Source organism: Zingiber officinale, chromosome 8A (assembly GCF_018446385.1).
Source record: "Zingiber officinale cultivar Zhangliang chromosome 8A, Zo_v1.1, whole genome shotgun sequence".
In the NCBI taxonomy this organism is placed as follows: domain Eukaryota; kingdom Viridiplantae; phylum Streptophyta; class Magnoliopsida; order Zingiberales; family Zingiberaceae; genus Zingiber; species Zingiber officinale.
Genome location: NC_056000.1, coordinates 101,004,154 through 101,022,128, shown reverse-complemented (window position 1 = coordinate 101,022,128; position 17,975 = coordinate 101,004,154). Strand labels below are relative to the sequence as shown.

Below are 17,975 nucleotides of genomic sequence, written 5' to 3'. Positions count from 1 at the left end.
CCCCTTTGGTTTTAATGTGGCCGGCCACATTTATGAGGGGGTTACATTGTGTGTGGCCGGCCACACTAAAGGTGGAATTGGTTTCATTTAGTGTGGATTTTAATGTGTGGTAATTGGATCATCTTCTTCCTAGTTTTCTTCCTCCTTCTTGCTGGTTGTTGCCGTGACTTCCTTGGTGAGGAGAAGGTGGTTGAGTGAATCCAAGAGCAAAGGTAGAGTGAAGGTTACAAAGGAAGGATACTACTAGTGAGTGTATGAGATTTCTTTTGTACCTTCTTCTTTCTCTTCTTTCCAATCCCATCCGAGAGCATCTAGAGAGTGCTAGCACACTTGTGATGCTCTCTCTTCCATCCTTGAGAGTTAGAGAACCCTCCTTGTTCGTGTGGATACCGAGAGAGGATTGTCTACGTTGACAATCTTGAGATCCGACGATTTTGGACCTTGCGGGATTGCGAAGGGCTTCGCTACAAGGGTAAACACTTTTTCTCGTAGATCTAAGTAGTAGATCGGTTTTTGAACTCGTACAAGAAATAGTTTTTCGAATTTTGTATACGAATCTTTGCACGGATCTACGGCTTTGGGTCCTTCGGGGTTTCCGCGACGCGAAAAAGCGGTTTTCGCGGCCCGAAGAACCCAACAGTTATATGCTCTTTAAATTTTGAATTTACAATATTACCTTCTGAATACTTATTAGGATTCTCCCCCTTGACCATTGCCACTTCGGATTCAGACTCGAACATTTGGTTGGGCTCAGGTTCACGTTTGGACACTTGTTCTGACTCGAGTTCGGATCCATCAGCCTCCTCCTCAGCCACTAGTGCGATAAAGTTAATTTGGTCTTGTTCTTCTAGATCTAGCTTTGAGAATAGCTCTCCGGATTTGGACTTGGATTCGAACTCACTTTCTTCTTGATCTTCTAGACTCGATGCAGTCTCGTGAAGTTTGATCAATTTGGTCCACATCTCGAATGTGTTCTTCTAACCTTCTAATTGACACAAGACTTCCTTAGGCAAAATATTTATCAACATATTCATTACCTTTGTGTTCGATTCTGAGTTTCGAGAAGGTTGTCTTAGTGCAATCCAGTTGTCGAAATTGTTGCTTCCAACGAAGCATTCCATCATTTGCCTCCAGGAGTTGAAGTAGATTTTATCGTACGACGGAGGTTCATAGATGCTTCTCCCTTCTTGATAGGATGACGATATTCTTGCAAGAAAATAAAATAACAAGCCGATTTTCAAGACTTTTGTCTTGGGATTAGTAGTGCTTGAAAAATAGAAATAATAAGAAGAAAAATATTCTAAAAAAATTGAAGAAAAGAAAAAGTTTTAAAAAATGCTTTGAAAAACGGTTAAGTAATTTCAGAGCTAACGAGGCTCTGATACCAATTGATAGATTGGATGTGAGCGATAGAGGGGGGTGAATATCGTTTGTTTTAAAACTCTTCTTTTACTTTTAAATCAGAATCATGCAGCAGAAATAAGAAAAGAGACAAAGTCGTTTACTTCGTTCGGAGCCTAGCTCGACTCCTACTCGAAGGCCCGTGATCCTTGATCATACCGATGTGCAATCCACTATAACCCTTCTTTCTGAGATCCTCGGAAAGAAGCAGATCGTACAAATGAGCAAGATAGTAACACCCTACTATCTTGCTTAAATTAATTACAATGTAAGCTATAAAAATTATACCGACAAGATGTAGAAATGGACGCTCGGTCGGTACTTCCGAAGTAGCTTGAAGAGTTGTAGTGAATCTTGCAGTACGAGCAGCTTGTGCGGAGAAGAGCCTTTTGATAATCAGTAGTGTTCATTTTAAGCCTAAGATCTCGAGCTCCTTTTTATAAGTACCACTATCATTCAGTCGGCCGATCCCTCTATTCGGTCGACCGAACCCGCTCCCTTCCTTCATGACTGGAGTCTGACGCTAGCTCGATCTTCTGCATTTACTGTTCTTTAAGGGTTCGGTCGACCGAACCTCTTTTTCGGTCAACTGAACAACTTCCTTCCCTGTTTGTCAAAATCTGCTGAGATCTTTATTTAATGCTCCATTAATACTGATTGGATCGATCGACCGACCCCTGGTTCGGTCGACCGATCAAGCTTCGATCAGACTGTGCTTCACCTTGGTCTGAACTGATCTCTGGTCTGAGTCAAGCTAGTTCGGTCAACCGATCCTCCTGTTCGGTCGACCGATCAGGCCGAATCTACAAAACAGAGTTAAACAATATTCCTACAACACAAAGGTTAGCACAGTAATATAATGCATGAGTAACATAGACAGTAGAACTATCTTGATCTCAACTTGGAAACCTTCCTAGTTTCTTCAGTTGGATCAGTGACCTAAGGTTGTTTCCTTTAGGAACTCGACCTCACTGTCGCTCCTCTAGTTGCATACCTCAACTTACCTGCCAAACATTGGTCCTCCAGACCTGTTTGGACTTTTTCTAGCTCAGTGTCTGATCGCCCGATCCACTAAGACTTTTCCTGTAATACTACATTAGCCAATAGCAATAATAGTAATACAGAATATAATGGTAAACCTAAACCTAGATTTACCGAGATCCCTTGGTCCGGTCGACCGCGCACGGTCGATCGGAAACCATCCGAACAACCTTGCTTGGAGTTCACTCCTCCAAGACTTCTCGTTACCTAAGGTTACCACCCCCTAGGATTTTCTCAACCTGGCTTCACTCACCATGACCTAAGGTTACCACCCCCTAGGATTTTCTCAACCTGGCTTCATTCACCAGGACCTAAGGTTACCACCCCCTAGGGTTTTCTCAACCTGGCTTCACTCACCATGACCTAAGGTTACCACCCCCTAGGATTTTCTCCACTTGGTTTCACTCACCAAGACTCAGTCTTTGGCTACCCAGGGATCAAGTCCTCCAGACCTATCCACCTGGCTTCCATGATATACCGAGATTTCTCCCCTTGCCTAGCCTACAACTAGGACTTCCCTTGATCAAGCTCCATACTTAAACATACTTAAGCATACTTAAACATATTTGTCTGACATTAAAACCTTGAAGGTCGATTGCACCAACAAACTCATCGTAATGTTTGTTCGTGACCCGCATATGAAAGAACTCTTCGAAGAACTCAGTCTCGAAGCCAGACCAAGTCATTTGATTCACTATTATTTTCACCTTGACCCGTTCCCACCACATTCTTGCATCACCAATGAGGTAGAAGGAAGCGTACTTTATCTTTTCTACTTCTTGCCAGTCCAGCAACTCCATTATACTCTCTAGGGTTTGAACCATGCTTGAGTATCCCACGGCTCGTTAGTGCCAGAGAAGTTCTCTGGTTTCAGTTTCTTCCACTGGATAAGGTATGCTTCTTGCCTCCCTACCCTTGTAGGGGTTGCAGGTGTAACTGATGGAACCTCGGCCACAATTGGTGCCACCACATTAGCTTCCGGTGGGATTACAGGAGAAGCTCGCTGGTTAGCAGTCAGGGTGGCTATAACTGCTGTTGTTCTGCCAATTATCTCTACTAAGTTACTACTTCTAAAAAATTGGCCGGTGGTACAGACTCATTTATCTCTAGTTGAGGTTAATTAACTCTCGGCTATCTAACCGACCATCCTCTGGCCATCTACATATTCATAATCAACCAGTGAGACATACATCAGTCCACCATCATTCTTACTTGCTGCCCTCAATACTTTCAAGTATAAGCATAATTAACCTTAACAAACAGTTCTTATTAATCATAACATGAATAAAATGCATTAAAGTTGTGAGAAAGTAATTTCTTACTTGGAAGTTGCAAGATCAATGCTTGATGTGTATGTGGCGGAAGGGTGGAACTTGCTCTGATACCAAACTGTAACACCTGCCCTTCTCTTACCCTTACCTATCAAGACAGACATTACCCTTTCTAGGTTCTAAATGTTGGCATTCTTACACATTATGTACTGCTCAGTCCATAGATATACTCTAACTTGTTTCAACTAATAGGACACGACCTGGAGCCAAGCAGAGCTACACGGCCGTGTGAATTCACACGGTCGTGTCCCCTTGGCCGAGAGGAAGAGGTGCACGGCCGTGTGAATCCACATAGCCGTGTCCCCTTGGCCGAGAGGAAGAAGTGCACGACCGTGTGAATCCACATGGTCGTGTCTCCTTGGCCGTTCACACGGTCGTGTCTCCTTGGCCGAGAGGAAGAGGTGCACGACCGTATGAATCCACACGGTCGTGTCCCCTTGACCGAGAGGAAGAGGTGCACGGCCATGTGAATCCACACGGCCGTGTCACCTTGGCCGAGAGCAGGAAGTAGGGGGTCGTGTGAATCCACACGATCGTGACACGGGTCGTGTGGAGGTCACACCCTACTCTACAAAAGGGTTTGTTCTCCCCTTTGGGGAGAACCTAGAGCTCCCCTCTTCGCCACTCTTATACTATCAAACTAACAACTTTATTCTAGGCAATTAGTGATAGTATTTCATGTAGGGCGAAAAGAAGAAATTACTTAATCACCAAGTTCCAACATGTTCCATAAAATAACAAGTTCCCGATCTTCTTCCACTGTTCTGTCACACACACACACAAAACACTGCTCCTGTTGCCTCCTCCTACTCGAGCTTTCATTTTCCTTTATTTGCAGTATAAGGAAATGCAAATCTATAAGTGAATGCTTAGTAAGTACCATCTACTCACAAAACAAGCATTAAAAGGGAAACATACTTTTTCAAAACTGCTTGGGGAAAATACAAACAGTGGAAACATACTTTTCAAATTGCTTGGGGAAAACACAAACATGCACTTGACGGTAATTCACGCTAAAACACATAATTTGGAAATATGTGCATGGCATGTAATTTTAAACAGGTTTATCAAGCAAAACATCAACTTAAAAGCATGTTAGTAATGTAATGAAAACTAAAATCTTGGCATATTATAGAGTTCATCAATGTGTCACTTTATAACTCAGGTTCTCAACCTTAGGAAAACTTCCACTAAGACAACCAACGAAGTTTGAAAATTTTGTATTACATAACTAGTGAAAATAATAATAAACTTGCTTGGGTCCGACATTGTACCACTTTGTGTGCATCCTTAATAAGATCCGAGGTACCTAATCCTGAACCTATTAAGGTACTACTAGGCGATCTAGGGGCCTAAGGGCGATCTAGGAGCCCACCCATGGACCTTGTGTCCAGTACATGCCATTTTAAAGTAAAATACTTTCTTTTAAATATCGCTTTCTTGTACTTGTACTTATTTGTCATTTAAACAAACACCTTATATGCGCTTAATCCCCTCACACTTATAGGGAAGCACTTTAGGGCACTTGAATACACTTCTTAGCCTCAAAACTAAATGGGAAGCAATTCAAGATACTCTAAACATGCTCTTAATCCCAAAACTTTAGAGGGCATCTTACATATCATATCATGCATCTTCTAAAATATATCATAACATGTGTCTCCTTAATCAGGCATAAAAGATATCACAATATGCATCATCGAAGCAACTTATACTGCAAGTGAGTAGTACTTACCTCCTCTTGCTATTTCTTACTATTACACCATTAGGATTTAGGGAGAACAACCTCTCTTGTATGCCTTACTCTCCGGATAGCCCCTCACACGCGTACTACTTCCTTGGGAGAAACCCTCCACTTAGATTCTCCCCTTGAAAAAAACTTAGCACCTTGGAACCCTAGGGTTCTTGGACGAAAACCAAAAAGAAAGGAGAAGAGGAGTTGGTTTCGGCTAGGGAGGAGAAGATAAAAGGAGAAGTTAGGTTTTCTTCTCTTCCCTTCCCCTTTTATATTAAGTGGAAGTTGAAGCATCTTTTCACACAAATCAACATATAATGAATGGTTTCCTATTTCCAATGTGATGCTTTACCACCACCTAATGACTACTTAAATCAATCTTAAATCAAAGGTCTAGAGTTCAAATTCCAGCCAGGTCATTTATATATATATATATATATATATATATATATATATATATATATATATATATATATATATATATATTTTCTTTTCTATTCTTCTATTTCTTTTTGCTCTTTTGGAGGAAAGGAAATTTACAGGTGTTACATCCTCCTTACTGAGCGTTTTCCTTGTCTCTCCGATGACCTTAATGTACTTCTTTGTCTCTTGATGACCTCGCTATGATTCTTCTGTCTCTCAGTGAATCCCTCAAAGTAATAGAGTCATAGTCTCATCCTAGAACCTTGATTGAAGAGATCCAACAACTACAGCTAGAGGTGCAATGATGAACTTAGCTACTCGCCGAGAAGGAGGAATCCTTAGTGGAAGCGTTGCAAGTCCTGAACCTCCAGCACTTGACCCGAAAGGAACTCAAGGCACATCTATCTATTGCCCAGTCCAAAGCCTGAGCCAAACTTACCATGAAGAAAAAAGCCTCTATAGACTTAGTATAAAGGACTATGGAACTATATGACCTAAAAATATCACATGCTTCCGTGAGCTCCCGCATGACTAGGGAGGCAAAAGCTAAGGATCTAACAATAATGAAACAACAGCAGGACCTGGACTTGCGAGCTATCAGCTGAGCTCCTTACGAGCCAAATTAGACTGAACCAAATTTGAGTTGGCATCTTCCTTGCAGGTCTACAATGGTGAATTGAACAAACATTTGAGGATAGAGCAAGCGGCCTATTTCTGCCCGGGTTGTAGTTTAGTGACTCATTCATATCTAGGGTGGGAGGCGCAGTCCGGCACCCTCGCGAGGAAGGACGCCTAACGACTGGTCTATTAGATGAATATTTTGTACCATGAAAGAATAGTAGGAGGGAGCCCAGAAACTACTTTTTTGGGGTTTTGATTAATTAGGCTTTGTGTTGTGTGCTTGTTGATGGTCTATTAAACTCCGTGTCAATTTTATTGTCCTTAATTATCATTTAATTTAATCTTTTCCTCTCACATAGATGAGTGATTAACCCTTATTCTCGAACTTAAATTGAATCATGAGGTCGAGGATGTGGTGTTGAAGGGTCACAACATGCGTATATCACTGAGTATCACCATGATCATGTTAAGTGTAGGGCAGAGCAACTATTGAGATAAGTGTCAGATAGAGCGGTTGTAGAGATAAGTGTCAGATAGGGTAGGTGTAAAGATAAGAGTCCGACCGAGCAACTGTAAAGATAAGAGCCAGACAAAGTGATTGTGGGGATAAGTATCGGATAGGGCGGCTATAAAGATAAGAGCCAGACAGAGCAGTTGTGGAGATAAGTGTCGGGAAGAGTGGTTGTAGAGATAAGTGTCAGGCAGAGCGACTATATAAATAAGTGTCGGGCAGAATGACTGTAGAGATAAGAGTCAGACAGGGCGGTTGTAGAGATAAGTGTCAAGCAGAGAGGCTGTAAAGATACGCATCGGGCAGAGCGACTGTAAAGATAAGTGTCAGGTAGAGTGGCTATAGAGATAAGAGTCGGACAGGATAACTTTTGAGATAAGAGCCGTATAGGGTGGCTGTAGAGATAAGTGGCAGGTAGAGCGGCTATAAAGATAAATGTCGGGCGGACTTGCTGTAAAGATAAGTGTCGGGCAGAGTGCTTGTAGAGATAAGAGCCAGAAAGGGTGATTGTAGATATAAAAGTCGGATAGGGCGGTTGTAGAGATAAGTGTCAGGCAGAGTGGTTGTAAAGATAAGTGTCAAGTAGAGAGGCTATAGAGATAAATGCTAAACATGGCGTTTGTACAGATAAGTGTTGGGCAGAGTGGTTGTACAGATAAGTGTCGAGTAGAGCGGCTGTAAAGATAAGTGCAGGTAGAGCGACTATAAAGATAAGTGACAGGTAAAGCAACTTTAAAGATAAAAGCAGGATAGGATGACTATAGAGATAAGAGTCAGACAAAGCGATTGTAGAAATAAGAGCCGGATAGGGCGACTATAGAGATAAGTGTTAGGCAAAGCAGCTATAAAGATAAGAGCCGGACAAAACGGCTATGGAGATAAGTGCCGAGAAAATTTTTATACTGGTCTGGAAGTTATATGCATGAGAGTCTTTCTCGCTTATAACTTGCACTAGGGTGAGAGTCTAGAATCCGACTGAATGGTCGTTAGGATACGAGAGTCATACTCGCTTATAACTTGCACAGGGGCGAGAGTCTTTATTACAATCGGATGGTCGTTAGGACATGAGAGCCTTGCTGGCTTATAACTCTCCTAGGGGCGAGGGTTTGGATTATGATCGGATGGTCGTTAGGACGCGAGAGCCTTGCTTGCTTATAACTTACACAGGGGCGAGAGCCTAGATTTCAATCGAGTTGTCATTGGGAAACGAGAGCCCTACTCGCTTATAACTTGCACGGGGGCAAGAGTCTGTAGTTTGACCAGATGGTCGTTTGGACACAAAAGCCTTGCTCTCTTATAACTCTCACGAGGGTGAGAGTGTGGAGTCCAACCAGATAGTTGTTGGGACGCAAGAGTCTTGCTTACTTATAACTCACACGGAACTAGAGTCCGGAATCTGACCGGATTATTATTGGGATGTGAGAGTCCTACTTGCTTATAACTCGTACTGAGGTGAGAGTCTAGAATTCAACCGGATAGTTGTTGGGATGCGAGAACTATGTTTGCTTATAACTCACACGAAGGGGAGAGTCTGGGATCCGACCAAGTGGTCATTGGGACGTGAGAGTCATGCTCGCTTATAACTCACAAGGGGGGCGAGAGTCTGGGATCCGACTAGGTGGTCGTTGGGACGTAAGGGTCATGCTTACTTATAACCACAGGATGCGAGAGTTTGGGATCCGACTAGGCGGTTGTTGGGACATTGTTGGAGTGTATACTAAAAGTCTAGCTTTTGTAAACATTTATTTTTAAAATAAAAGAATCACATTGGTCAATATCTATATTTATTTGTTAAATGTAAATGTTCAATTAATTTATATAAGTAGATAACATGGTGTGTGTCACACTCAGAAGATCATATTGTCGGTTCTTTATAAATTATAAACAGTTGCTCACGACTAAGATGGAAAGAAACAAACCATCGGAATAGTCGTAATGTAATTAAGTATTAGTTTATCTTGATTAATAAATTACACTAGTACACTCTAAGTGTATTGAGTAGGACCATTTTAGGTAAGTTCTTTTTGTACTGACTTAATAAAAGAACTAGACCTTAGTTATTATGGAAATGTGTGCTTTTAATCCTAATATAATAACAAGCACATATATTTAATATTTATTTCTTTGACTTATCAAAGGGTGAGGTTTAGCTCGATAAATCAATATGGCCGATAAGTTGGGAAATGATATTACTAATAGTGTGTGTTGTTGATTATAGAAGGAATCTATGTCCTAGTTATCTAGGTTGAGAATGTCCCCAAGAGGAGCTCATAAGGATTGTCATGTTAAACCCTGCAGGTGGATTTAGTCCGACATGACAATGAAGTTGAGTGGTACTACTCTTGGAGCTAGATATTAATTAAGTGAGTTGTCAGTAACTTACTTAATTAGTGGACATTCATTATCTTAAACACAGGGAGACTAACACACTCGTGATAAGAAGGAGCCCATAATGTAATTTGGGATTGGTGCGGTAGTGCGATAATAACTCTCTAGTGGAATAAGTTATTATCGATGAACTTGAATTGTGTGTTCGGGGCGAACACAGGATACTCAAGCTCATCGGAAGGCCAAAACTAATTTCTCCTCTAGGTCCTTGTCGTAGCCTCATTAAAGCCTCAAGTTCATCCAAATATAAGCCCATCTTGGTGTCCAAGAAGGGGGTCGGTCCAATGCTTGGTGACCAAGCAAGGGCCGACCACATCCTCTTCTATGGGGGCCGGCCCTATTGTTTGGTGACCAAGCAAGTACGGGCCGACCACATTAATCAAACAAGGAGGGTTGTTTTAAATTTTTAAAATCTTCTCTTTGTAGAAAACTATAAGTTTTAAAAGAGATATTTTAATTTTAAAAACTTTCCTTATTTGAATTAGGTCACATGGTTTAATAGAGAGTTTTAAAAGTTTTAAAACTTTCCTTTTTAACCATCCTCATGGTTTTAGAGAAAAGGAAGAGAAGTTTTAAAAATTTAAAATTTTCTATTCATGTTAAAAAAGGAAACTTTTGAAGAGAAGTTTTAAATTTTAAAATATGGTTTTAATTTTTAAAACTTTTCTTTTTTAACATCCACTTTAGGAAAGAGGGCTTGTAAAATTTTATAAGAGAATTTCTTCTTGTAAAATTTTATAAAAAAAATAATAATTTCTTCCTATAAGTGGTCGGCCACCTTTGCTTGGTGCCCAAGCAAGTGTCCGGCCAAGATTAAATCAATCCAACCATTGATTTGGTGATTGATTCAATCAAGAGGAAAGAAAAGGAAAAATAAAAGGGGAAAGGGAAAACTAGAGGAAGAATTTAATTTTTATAAAAATTCTTCCCTTATTTGCCTTGGACAAGTAATATAAAAGAAGGGGTGAGGAGGCTTCATGAGACATAACAATTCTTATTCTCTTGCTTGGAGATCTTGGTGTGGCCGACCCCTCTCTCCCTCTCCCTTCCCTTGCTCTCTTCTCCTTGGTGGTGGTGGTGGCCGAATTTTAGAGGAAGAGGAAGAAAGCTTTTGGGTGGTGTTCATCTTGGAAGATCGTCACCCACACAACGTCCAAGGCGAGGCGAGAAATACGGCAGAAGATCTCAAGGTCATTAGCATACAAAGAGAATGTATAATTAGCAATTGTTTTCCGCAACATGTTAGTTATTTTTCTTTGTATGAATTCCAAACACAAGAGGCATTAGATCTAGTATTTCGAATTAGTTTTTCGAATTTTTGTTTTCTTTGTTTTCGAATTTGTGATTCGATTGTTCTTTTTGATTAACCTAGAGTTATTAAGGAAATTAAATATTAGCTTTCCTTAAAAGGCTTTGTCTAGGCGGTGGTGGTTGCTCCCATATCCAAGAAAGTCATGTGCCTCGCCATGCAGTCCTGGAAGCCAATTTTGGAAATTAATATTTAATGGAATTAATAACATAGGTGGATTTGAATCAATAGTGTTAAGTTTCGCTTGCAATTCAAATCTAAACCATTAAGAACAGATAAGTTAAATTTGGAATTAATGATGTTAAGTTCCGTCTGCGATTCCTAATTTAACTTCTAAAGAACAAATAGGTTATTTAAGGAGGTTCGACACTTGTACAAAATTTTTGTACAGTGGAACCGATACGATTTTCCTAGGACTAACCAACAGTTGGGACTCAAGAGTCATGCTAGCTTATAACTCGCATAGGGGCGAGAGTCTGAAATCTGACCAGACGATCGTTGATATGCGAGAGTCGTACTCGCTTATAAATCATATGGGGGCGAGAGCCTAAAATTCGACCAGATGGTGATTGGGGCGCGAGAGTCATGCTCGCTTATAACTCACATGTTGGCAAAAGTTTGAAATTCGACCGGGAGTTTGTTGAGACATGAGAGTCGTGCTTATTTATAACTCATGCGGGGCCAAGTCTGGAATCCAACTGGATGGTCGTTGGAATACAAGAGTTGTACTCGCTTATAACTCGCACAGGGTCGAGAGTCTGGAATTCAATTGGGAGGCTGTTGAGAAACAAGAGTCGTGCTCGCTTATAGCTCACACAGGGGCGAGAATCTGGAATCTGACCGGGTGATCATTGGGACATGAGAGTAATACTCGCTTATAACTCGCATAGGGGCGAGAGTTGTGAATCTGACCGGGCAGTCATTGGGACGTAAAAGTCATGCTCGCTTATAACTCACATAGGGGTGAGAATCTTGAGTCCAACAGAAAAGTCATTGGGACGCGAGAGCCCTACTCTCTTATTACTCGCATAGGAGAGAGAGTTTGAAGTCTGATCGGATAGTCGTTGAGACGCAAGAGTCGTGCTCACTTATAACTCGTATATGGGCGAGAGTCTGAAATTCGATCGATAGCTTGTCATTAGAAACACTCGACATTTTATTGCGTCATTGTATTGATGCAATAGAGCAGCGTTCTGGAACTTTTGGAGGTGATCCTCTTGATCATCTTTATCTCTGTACTCTCTAATAGACCGGGTTGTATAACATTTAACAAGTTTCTCATCTAGCACTTCCTGGGAGAAAGGAACACTGAGTTGTTCGGGCGTCTCCTAAATGGCTGGGCTTTTTCCCTCTTTGGGTCTCTTGAGGGCGAATTCCCAACCAAGGAGGCCTGAAATTGCTCCATTCTATTGCCATCTTCTCTAAGGGTTCGATACAACCCACGGGAATTTGCACGGTTGCATCCTCTTGGACCTCCCATTTGAGGGTTTTTTTTGTTTTTGGGGGGTGGGGGGGGGGGGGGGGGGGGGGGGGGGCATCCTTCGAGGCCATAGGTGAGTGATGTGGATTAAAATCCGTAGTCTGTTTTTCTGAAGCCACTCGCATCTTAGCCTCCTTAAATAACTCATATTCCCAAGTATCATAGTGACATTGACTTTATCGATGTCCTCCATTTTTCCGTTTCGAAGTAAGTGAATGTGTTCCCATAGATGATGCCAAGTTAGATTCCGTTCAGAGCTAAGTTAAATGGGGGTACTGGTGATGATGGCGAGAACGTTAATGAAGAGAGGAATCACGAGCTTGGGGGAGATGATCACCGATGGTACACACTGCCCTGCAAACACCACAAACTAATCACGTGGAAGCTTTAGAGTGAAAATTAGAGAAGAGGTCTCTAGCGGAAGTCCTCCGACGCTCAAGTCAGAAGAGAGGCCGAACGGAAAAAGATGAAGAATTGTAAATATACGTATAACTAAAATTGTTGTCTAGCGCGTATCTGGCGAATGGAGAGGATCTCCCTTTTTATACTGTTTTTTGTAATCTCCGCAATCATAAGACATCAGAGAATATCAAATGTCAAGAGGTATCGGGTGAAAGGTTCAGCAATTTGGTTGTGGTAGAGTATTAGAATATTTCCTGATAAATATCTACTATTTTCTGACAAGTTGTTGTGATTCTCTAATATTGGTGTCCCTCTGGGAGTTTGACCAGCTAAGAGGGCGACCGGGAGTAAATTCGGGGCGATGCCCAGGAGAAGGGGACTGAGCACCCTAGGTTCGGTCGATTAAGAGATCGGACAGGAGTAAGGCTAAGATAATGCCCAGGAGAAGGGGACTGAGCCCTAGGTCCGACTGACTCAGAGGCCGGCTGGGAGTAAGACTGGATGAAGCCTAGGAGAAGGGGACTGAGCACCCTAGGTTCGATCGATTAAGAGGTCGGTCAGGAGTAAGGCTAAGATAATGCCCAGGAGAAGGGGACTGAGCCCTACGTCCGACCGACTCAGAGGTCGGCTGGGAGTAAGACTGGATGGAGCCTAGGAGAAGGGGACTGAGCCTTAGGTCCAACAGACTAAAAGGTTGGTCGGGAGTAAGACTGGGATGATGCCCAGGAGAAGGGGACTGAGCCCTGGGTCCGATGAGCTAAGAGGTCGACCGGAAGTAAGACTGGGATGGAGTCCAAGAGAAGGGGACTGAGCCTTAAGTACGATCGGTTAAGAAGCCGGTCAGGAGTAAGACTAGGATGGTGCACAAGAGAAGGCGACTAAGCTTGGGTCCAATCGACTAAAATTTCGACCAAGAGTAAAACTGGGATGGTTCCTAGGAGAAGGGGGCAGAGCCCGGCTAAGAGGCCGACCAGAAGCAAGACTGGGACGGTGCGTAGGAGAAGTGGACGGGGCCTGGCTAAGAGACCGACCGGGAGTAAAACTGGGATGATATAAAAAAAAAGGAAACTCAGCATTGGACCCGATCGGCTTAAGGCCGGCCAAGAATAAGACCAAAATAGTACTTAGGAGAAGGAAACTGAATCTTTAAGGGTCCGACAAGAGTAAAGTTGATTAGTATTAAGAGAATGGACTACTTAGACAAGTAATTTTTAACTATAACCACTACTTCCTCTTACTTTTAACTGTCACATTATCGTATCCATTATTTCCCGCGTCAATAATAAATAGGAATTTTTTACGATTCCAATAAACAGAGACTGTAATGATAAATTAAAAAAAAAAAATCACTAACGCACAGCATAATATTTTTATTGCCTCAAAACACATGCATACTTATCACACGGCGGGACACACACATAGTGTAAACAGTCACAAGCAATCCAACAATCGACGGATAAATTTGGCAATCAAACGTAGGCGGAACGAGGCAAGCGAGCGGTGGGAAGTGCCTTCAGAGGCACCACCTTGGGCAACGCCAACCCGAACTTCTCGCCCATGTCGAGCTCCTCCCCTTTCGGCAGCCTCCAGTCGAAGGCGTGCACCAGCAGCCCCATCATGTAGTGCACGAACACCATCCCCGCCATCTTCCCCGCGCAGATCCTCCTCCCGGCGCCGAACGGAATCAGCTCGAAGTCGTTTCCCTGCGGGTCGATCCCGGAGGCCCTTCCGCCGGCAAGGAAGCGCTCGGGTTCGAACTCGTGAGGGTGGTCCCACGCGCGGGGGTCTCGCCCGATAGCCCAGATGTTGACGAGCAGCCGTGTGTTCGGCGGAATGTAGTAGCCCTCCACCTCGCACGCGTCGAAGCTGAAGTGTGGGAGGCCGAGCGGAGTCGAGGGGTGCAGCCGGAGCGCCTCCTTGCACACGGCGTGCAGGTAGGGAAGCTTGGACAGGTCGGATTCGCAGACTAGCCTGTCGCGTCCCACGACGGAGTCGATCTCCAACTGTAGCCGCCGGAGGATCACCGGGTTCTTCAGCATCTCGGCCAGCGCCCACTCCACGATGATAGCCGACGTGTCCGTCCCAGCAGTGAACAGGTCCTGCAAGCAGCCATTTTTTGTTTAAAAATAATAATATTATATATAATTAATTTACACCTATAAAAAACACTTAAATTGAAAAAAAAAAAAAAAAAAAAGTGCCGATGATTTATATCTTCCACTCACGAGCAATTGATCCACCTACTCACTTTTTTGTTTGGTTTTTTCTAGTTGGATAAACTAATCTTAGAATGATTTGGCCCATGGATAGCATTCTCCTTCTTTGCCACACTGTAGTCACAACCATTTGTCCCCCATCATCCACCCGGAAAATGTGGACTTATTCGATTTAGTGCCTGCACAAGGCTCCCGGAGTGGTTCCCACCGACATCATTTGAGTGGGGCCCACCCACCCATGAGTCCGGTGCAGGTGCTTGCAGTGCTGCACCGCAGGATCTAATTAACCGAAAATGTGGCTGATGGATGCTTGTAAAGCCCTGTCCGTGGTAGGTGACGACATTAATTGCTGGGCAAACTACTAAAACAAGTACCGATCGACCTTAGTTCCTTAAATTCTACTCTACTCAACAAACATATAATATGAGTGGTTCATCAGTTGTGATCCACTTGATTGGTTTCTGTTTTCTGCTACGGAAAAAGGTGCTGTAGGTTCTGCGCTACCGCTGGATTCATCCTGCTGCACTGCTTCTGCTTTTCTTGGCTTGCCTCCTTCGCAACGTTTCAGGGGATGAACTTGATTTCTCATCTAACCTAAATCTAAAATTTAGTTTAACCCTTATAAATACTACGCGATTAATTATCCATTGGAAAGTATTTTAATAGTTAAATAAAAAATTTCGAGAGAGTGAATTAGTAAACTCACGAAGATGATGCCTTTGACGTTGGCGTCGGAGATGGTCTCGCCGTCGTTGTCGCCGCGCCTGTTGGCCATGACGGCGTCGATGAAGTCGGGCCTTTCCTTGCGCTCTTCCTTGCTTGCCTCATGCTCCTCCAGCAGCCGCGTCACCAACGAGTCGAACCGAGCGTGTACACGCCGCAGCTTCCGCTGAATCCCCTGCAGGTCCATCCATGCCAACGCCGGCACGCAGTCTCCGATGTTGAACATCCCGCCGCCGGTGAGAAGCTCCACGATCATTTCCTTGTACTGGTTGGACTCCTCCCCCTGCTCCTCGAACACCCGCTTGCTCACCACGATGCGCCCCACGATGTTGGCCAGCGCACACACGAGAATCTCAGGCAGCACCACGGGGCGACCCTCCGCGGCATCGCGACCGATGGATCGTACCATGTGGCCGAACTCGGCGGCGCGCACGTCGGCCCAGTCTCCCAGCGCCTTGCCGCCGAGGAGGTGCAGGCTGCAGAGCTTGCGGAGGAGCTTCCACTTGGGTCCGTAGTCGGCGAACACCATGTTCTGGCGGTGGTAGGTGACGTCGCGGGCGCTGACGACGTCGGGACGGTTGGCGAACTTGACGTCGTGGGCCTTGAGGAAGGCGCGGGCGGCGCCGGCGTCGGAGGCCACCACACAGCCGGAGGTGCCCATCTTGAGGTACATGATGGGGCCATAGCGGCTGGCGAGGCGAGCGAGGCCGGCGTGCGACTGGGGCCCGATCCAGGGGAGTGCACCGAGGAGGGGAAAGCCGCGAGGGCCAGGCGGTAGGGGGAGGCGTGACGGCCGGCGATTGCCGATCAGGTGGCGGAGGAGGAGGTGGAGGAGAAGGCAAGCAGCGGCAGTGGCCGCGAGGAAGGGATCGACCTGAACCATCAACATGGCCCGTTTTGGTATGGGCAAATGGTTTACACCGTAGCTTCCTTATAGGAGATGATGATGATATTAATAATAATATAATAATAGTAATGATGTAAAACTTTTAAATTGTGTTTTTTATCTCAAAATTTCCTCCGAATAATAGATAAACGAATATCACGAAAAAAACTAACTTAAAAAAAAAATCAGATTGAATTGTAAATTTTTTTAAAAAAAATAAAATCTCCAATGAGTTTATGATTCTATATTTTAATTATTTTAAATCAATATAAATTTTAATTTAATTTTTTCTACAATTTTTTCATACGGAGGTGATTATTTTTTTTCTTTCACCAACTTTGTTTTTAGTTCTGGATGATTTAATTTTGGGTGTTGATTGACTGCCTAATTTATATAATTTGTTTGATAGAGTCACATGAGCATCTTCTCCTTCTCTACTAACATGGCCAATTTTTCTCCTTACAAATATATATTTCACCCTTCCCCTCTTTATATCTTCTACTGCAACACCAACAAAGGATGTTTTTCCTTTCTCCATCAAATATAACTATTTCTTTATCATCCTCTTTTTTCATCACTTCTTCCTTTGTTCCACTAACAATAAAGACGTTTAACAATTTTGATTAAAATAATTAATTACATAATTATATAATAATTTTAATCAAAACTTTCATATTAGATTTTTTTATATAATTTGAATCTAAATTAATATATAAGTTCTAGAACCCTAATAGTTGGAGTTCATACTTTTAAAATGATTTAAAAAATTCAAAATAATCAAATACCCATTTGAATCTTTTTCATTTAAAATTGAATATAAATTTATGATCACTCTGGAAGGTAATTTGAGTTCACTCATGCTTTTTAAGTGATAGAATAACTTAACAATGACATGTAGTTAAGAGTTTTAACTAATATTATTATATGAGATTTTTATTCTCTTGATATTTTAATTTAAATGGATGCTCATACTCTAAAGAGGCTATTAGAGTCCATTCATTTTTTTTCATAAAATAACTCAAAATAGTAATATAGTAATTTGATTCGAAATTATTATATATGTTTTTCTATTTGAAAATTGAATTAATATATTAGCGCACTATAAAAGAAGAGTAGACCCACTTTTTTCCTTTAAAAAGTAATCAAAACATTTTAAAATCTAGTATATGATGTTTTCCTCAAAATTTGAATTTGATTATGTAAATGCTTGAATTCAAGTGCTAGTGCATTTGATTAATATTGATCAAATTTAAATTGAATTTTGATGTTTAACTATCTATGTGATAGTTGAATAAGACATCAAGTATGTCACAGTTGTTCATATGTGTAATAGTAAAGAAGTTTAAGTGAATTAAGACAGACGACAAGATATTTGAAAATTGAAGTCCAACAAAAAATTAACAATAGTAAAATAAAAGTAGTTACAGTTTTCTAGAGATTTGATAATTAAAATTCATAAGGAGTTAATAAGGAAAAAGTTAAAATAATAATGATTAATTGGATATTTG

General features: G+C 42.3%; 1 protein-coding gene across 1 annotated transcript; it reads right to left on the bottom strand.

The window, feature by feature from the left end:
* Positions 1-13,988: 13,988 nt before the first annotated feature.
* On the bottom strand, positions 13,989-16,491 carry LOC122009883 (flavonoid 3',5'-hydroxylase 1-like). Its single transcript, XM_042566190.1, has 2 exons — positions 15,565-16,491; positions 13,989-14,741 (listed from the first exon to the last, which is right to left on the bottom strand). Exons 1-2 carry the CDS (start codon positions 16,468-16,470, stop codon positions 14,112-14,114), a joined length of 1,536 nt encoding a protein of 511 aa, XP_042422124.1. The 5' UTR covers positions 16,471-16,491; the 3' UTR covers positions 13,989-14,111.
* Positions 16,492-17,975: the final 1,484 nt, after the last annotated feature.